Here is a 5882-nt window from a genome sequence, read left to right as displayed (position 1 = left end):
ACTCCGCTTTGTGCAATCGGAAAGCTGGTAGAAAATTTTGAAGTCATTTCTCACTTGTTCTGACAAAACAGACTCAAGAGGACTTAACAAAGAAAGAAAAACAGAGAAAGGGTACAATGGAAAAAGATGACATCTAACAAGAAAATTACCAAGTTGAAGCCTATCAAATGTGGATACCAACTCTAATGACCATGACATGCATTTTGGATTAAGTGGCATGATGTGTCACGCAAGTATGATCTTCAACTCTTGTTGTACCTCTAAACCGTGAAAATGGCTTCAACGCTCCAATTACCCTGTTTGATTCACGATCCTTATTCGACTTGTAGTGCCAGAAGGGTTTTCACCATCAAGCCTCTCTCATTTTGCTTTTTCTCTCAACTCATCGTCGCCTTATGGTGCCCGTGAGGGTTTTCACCAATAAGACTCTCTCATCTTGTTCTTTTCTTCTTATCTTCTCTGATTCTGCAGATGGCAAGGCATTGACCATAGTACAAACATCATATGCTCCTAGCATGTCTATCTCGACACTCTCAAAGATTATTTGGGAGGTCTTTTTGGAATGTAACATGGCTTTTGGATGGGGTTAGAAAGAAAGGATATCATGAAGGCTCAAAATAATCAAAACAACAGGGTTAATTTATTTACAACTTTTGGAATCCATTTTAAAACTTTGCCCCAATTTCTAAAACAAGATAATTTGATTTTTTTTTTGGAAATGGAATTTCTAAGAAAACTGCCCACTCTTGACTTCGTGGGATTATGAAATATTTTATTCAGTGCGACCGAACCGTAAGGATGCCGACGTATCTTGCGATGACAAGAATCAGGTTGAACGTAGTTCAAAAGAAAACTTTTTGTTGTTGCTATTTATTTATTTATTTATTTTTCTTTTTCCTCTTTTTTTTTAATCCTTTTTTTTTGAATTTTTCTTTTGGAATGAACTTTCTAAAACAAACCTATGGGGACATGGACTGTTTTTATTTTACTACTGTAACTTGATTCCAAAAGAGGGGAGGTCAAAAAAATTAGCATAAGCTCAAAAGGGTACCAAAGGGTATAAAGTGTTTGGGGTAGCTGAAAGATGGCCTCCCAATCTCTGAAAATGCCAAGTATAACATATGCAACTTGAGGAGGAAAAATGAAGATCATGCACAATATTTCTTTTACAGCATCGACATTGATATCACAGATATGCCCTCCATCTTTTTTTAGTGCCTTGTCAAGTACAGAACTCTCGTTGGGTGATTTCTTCTTCGCAATGGACACCTTCCATCAGTTTGGGACAAACTCCCTTGGCTTTATCTTGTAACTTAAGGTGCACTTGAACTCAGAGTTGCTTGCTTCAACTGTCTGGGACGCACTCTCTTGTAACAAATTCTTGTCATTCTATTAACTTCCCAAACTATTTGCCCCAGTTTCACATAATTAGGGCTTTAAATGATCTCAAAATGTCCAAATCTTTTCTTATTTCCCTCAAATGTCCATGTCATCTTCAAACCTTGTTTCATTGTTTCATGATTAGACTAACTTTTAAGACCAGGCTGAGAATTACGCATGCATGTCATGTCACTAGAGTCAGCATGGAAAGACTTATAAAAAAGGGGGAAAAAAACTAAACAAAACGGACAAGAAATAATAGAAAACGGAGATTACATTAAACTGATGGTGAAAAAGTGTGAACAACAAAAACAAGCAAAATAAACTTGGGTTACAACCCCGGAACAATCCTAGATAACACTAGATGAGTTACTACAACTAAACGAACTAGGAAAAACAAAAGGATAAAAGGGTTTGAGTCACAAGACAATATACGGATTACAACCCTGAAATAACCCGGACAAACAGAAATGACAACAAAAAAAACCCACCAAGACTCCTTCCTAGCTAGCCAAGAAAGGAACGTCTTTCCAATTACCAAGCTCGGCATCTTAGCCATTGAGTTCCACATCAATATTACCAAGACCATTACCAATTTCAATCACATTGACCTCATCGAATAGCTTTTGGGTCCCTTTTGCCGACTCGTTCTTAAGATCAACTTTCGGAACCGAGACTGATAGCGCTGAAAACTTTGCGGCAAGTGGCCCTCTAAGGAGCTTAGAAGAGTTCTCATATTCCTTTTCAACACAAATCATACCCACTATATGCGTCTCATTATGAACAGACAAAGGACTTTGGCTAGTATCCGCTGCGACTGGATTTTGCACGGTAATGTCACCTGCATCAATAAGCTTCTGGAATGCTCTTTTCAGATGCCAACACTTTTCTATATTGTGCCCCGGGGCATCAGAGCAGTATGAGCACCTTTGAGAATAATCAAAATTCTTTGGAAGAGGGTTCAACATTTTTATCTGAATCGGCTTCAACATGTCCAATTGCCTCAACTTTTGGAACAAACTGGCATATGATTCTCCAATAGGAGTGAAAGACTTTTCCTTTTGTTGCTGCCTTTTCAGTTTGTACTCAGGCTTCGGTTGGAACCTCTTGTGGGTATGTGGTTGATATGCTTGTAGAGGTGGGTAAGACATTTGTGGAGGTGGTGTTGACCGTTGCGGGTGTTGTGGATGTGGAGCATATGGCGGTGCATTGTGGATAGAGTACTGGGAGGGTGAGGTATGACTTTGGGGATTTTGTGGAGAGAAGTAGCATTGGGGAGGATTATCTGGAGTATAGGGATATTCATGGGGTCGATGTTGAGGCTGAAAGCGTTGAGCAAGAATGCCCGCTGGATCTTGTCGTTGGCGAGGCTCAACATCTTTTCTATTTCTCTTCCTTCTGCCCAAACTTAATGAGATGTTCTGAATGTCTTCTGTATTACCTTTCCATGCAGCATAGCTCATGATTTTGCCTGACTTGATTCCTTCTTCTACCATCTCTCCCATTTTTACCACGTCATTGAAAGGCTGACCTAAAGCCGGGATTAAATGACTGAAGTTGGTGGGTCCCTGAGCTTGTTGAAATTTTTTAACCATTTCTTCTTCATCAAGCGGGGGACTGACCCGAGCAGCTTGTTCCCTCCATCTGAGCCCAAACTCCCTAAAACTTTCCTCGGGTTTCTTTTCCATCTTAGATAGGGAGGAACGGTCTGGGATAATGGCTATATTATACTGAAAGTGTCGAACAAAATCTTGAGCCATGTCATCCCATGCATACCACTTACTGACATCTTGACGAGTATACCATTCCAAGGCTGCCCCACTCAAGCTCTCACTGAAATACGCCATCAATAACTCATATTTCCCGCCAACACTTCTCATTTCACTGCAATAACCCCTCAGGTGGGCCATTGGATCTCCACGCCCATCATACAAGTTAAACTTTGGTATTTTAAACCCCTAAGGCAGATGAACATCACTGAACATACACAAGTTATTGTAAGACATGTTAGTCTGATTTCCTATCCCTTGCATGTTCTTTAAGGACTGTTCTATGCCTTTACGCTTTCTAGATATCTCATCTCGCCTTTTTTTTCTTGCGGACTTTTCAGTTTCAACATAAGGCTCATTCTGAGGTTACGATTATACGAGTCCGGGACCTGGTGGACCGCTTCCGGGGGGTAATATTGGGCATCATGAGGTTTGAACTGGTGTTCACTGTTAGACCTGAGGAGGGGTTGTTGAGAAGTGGTGATGGTGGGAATAGTGGACATGACATGAGGGCTATTTTTGGGAAATGTAGTTGGAGGATGGAAAATGGAGCTACTACGGAGGTTATGAAAGCTATGATACGGGGGAAAATCTGGAGAATATGGTGGATCATCTGACAATATGGTCGGGGCTTGGGTGAGGGTAGCATCTAGGAAGCTAGGTGGTGGCGAGGGTGGTGCCTTCCCAGTCATCCAAGCCTGATACATATCTGCCATGTGTTGTCTTAACATCCTTACCTCTTCAACCAACTCAGTGTCTCGTTCAAACAATTGCTTTTGGGCACCAGTATCAACCAACTCAATTTCGTTGTCGTCCGCCATTGCCTTTGGACTTTATGTTGTAGGGAAGAGTTACCAGTTTAAGAACCACAAACCAACCACCCTTCTGCTATAATGAAGCAACAAAGAGGAACAAAGTGAAGTCATCACGTTAGAGTTAGGGCATTTAATATAAGATAATCTCACATTATATGCAATGCACCTAGTCACAGTTAACGGTTCTAAAATGACTTCGAGGATACGAAAGTCATAGGGCATCATCCCAATTTGTTTGTTCTAGCCTCCCTCTTCTCTTTCCTCTTTACACTCCTCGGTTTGCTCATTTTCTTTCCTCTCTTTTTCTTTCAGATTATCACTCTTTTCTTTCCCCTCGTCTCACAACTTCATCTTTTTTTTTCTTTTTTTTTTTCAAAAATGATTCGATCGAACCCGATGTAGGTTGCCTATGTATCATGTGGGAACATGAATCAGATCTTGCGTAGTTCGGGAAGATCAGGAATAAAGTAAATAAACTACCTCTATTTTATTTTGGATTTTAATTTTTTTTTTAATTTCCGAAAGAAAGACGTATAAAGAAGATTTTGTTTTTGAAATTCAAATTTTTTTTATTTTTCGGAGAAAGACTTCGGAAAGAAGAAAAATATTTTTTTTTGATTTTTAGAATTTTATTTTGAATTTAGGAAAGAAAGACTTCTAAAAAAGAAAATATTTTTTTGAATCTTGAATTTTCTTTTCAAATTTCGAAAGAAAAACTTTTGAAGAAGAATGAATTTTTTTTTGGATTTTTAGAAGAGATTAAAAGAAAATATTTTTAGATATTTTAAAAATTGGGGTCTCAAATAAAGACTTTTCTAAAGAAGGAAGTAAAGAAAAATATTTTTGAATTTTTGAAAAATTGTGGGCCGGAACCGACGAGGTTTGCCTACGTATCTCACATCCGGTGAGAATCAGACCCGCATAGTTCTGTCATTTTGATGCACAGACAAATATGATTTGTTTTGAAATGCTTTTCTCTCTTTATTCTTGAAATTTTGACAGAGTAACCGTTTTTTTTTTTTGAATACCGGGATTGTCAAAACCATGCATTTTTCTATCCTACCTCACTCTTTGGTTTTTCTCTTCTATTTTTTTTGATTTTTTTTTTCTAACTCAAGAAGTTGGTCAACATACAAGCCAAGCAAATTAATGCATAAGTAGCACGTAGATAATGCATCAGGATGGTCCTTTAATTTTGGGTACACCTATCCTAGACGGACCCAACCCCTGTGTTGAGTCCCCTAAGTCAAATGCACGTGATGCAAGCAAACGTACCTACTAGGGATCCGACATGAGGCTGTGTTATTCTAAGTTTAAATCTTGGGTGTATTGTTCTAGATCTGGCTTACCCAAGCGGACAACTCGAGCCGGGGGGGACAACGTACCAGAAATATAGAAGCTTCACCGGCTTTGCAACTTGTCCGAACCTCGTTCTAAAATTAGGATATGAATCTAACAGAAAAGAAGCAACGCGAAGCGCACGCTCCCTAGAAGATTTAGAAGACTCAGAAAAAAGGAGGGTTTCATAACAGTTTATATACAATTCACACAATATCAAAGCGGTAAAACAAAACGGCATTCAGCGCAATAGGCTCAAACACGTAAAAATCAGACAATCATGAAAGCCAATCATAACAGCTATTCTAAGCTCGAATTCTGAACCCTGAACCAGAGATTCTGGATTCTTGTCCCCAGGAGAGTCGCCAGAGCTGTCACACCTCCTTTTTTCGCAGTGGGATAGGGGATAATGGAATTTTTCCAATTAAAGTAACATTAATCGAAATGGGATTATTTATTAAAATCAGAGTCGCCACTTGGAATAAGTTATGGTGTCCCAAGTCACCGGTTTATTTTAAATCCCAAATCGAGGAAATTTGACTCTATTTATGGTCTGCGAACACAGAAGACCGGGTAAAGA

The 5882-nt window shown here is 39.2% G+C and overlaps 1 protein-coding gene across 1 annotated transcript; it reads right to left on the bottom strand.

The window, feature by feature from the left end:
* Positions 1–1931: 1931 nt before the first annotated feature.
* Positions 1932–3970, bottom strand: LOC104109092 (uncharacterized). The gene is made up of 2 exons (XM_070198767.1): positions 3887–3970; positions 1932–3338 (listed from the first exon to the last, which is right to left on the bottom strand). The coding sequence occupies exons 1-2, from the start codon at positions 3968–3970 to the stop codon at positions 1932–1934; spliced, it is 1491 nt and encodes a 496-aa protein (XP_070054868.1).
* Between the last annotated feature and the right edge of the window lie 1912 nt (positions 3971–5882).

This window comes from Nicotiana tomentosiformis, chromosome 3, assembly GCF_000390325.3.
Source record: "Nicotiana tomentosiformis chromosome 3, ASM39032v3, whole genome shotgun sequence".
Taxonomy (NCBI): domain Eukaryota; kingdom Viridiplantae; phylum Streptophyta; class Magnoliopsida; order Solanales; family Solanaceae; genus Nicotiana; species Nicotiana tomentosiformis.
The sequence above is the reverse complement of the archived record's forward strand: the minus strand, read 5'-3'. Positions and strand labels throughout refer to the sequence as shown.

Coding starts and splice junctions, on each gene's coding strand:
- LOC104109092 (XM_070198767.1), bottom strand. CDS start 3,970: ATGGCGGACGACAACGAAATTGAGTTGGTTGATACTGGTGCCCAAAAG. Junction 3,339..3,886: donor ACACTGAGTTGGTTGAAGAG/GTAAGGATGTTA, acceptor CATCTGCCTTAG/GGGTTTAAAATACCAAAGTT.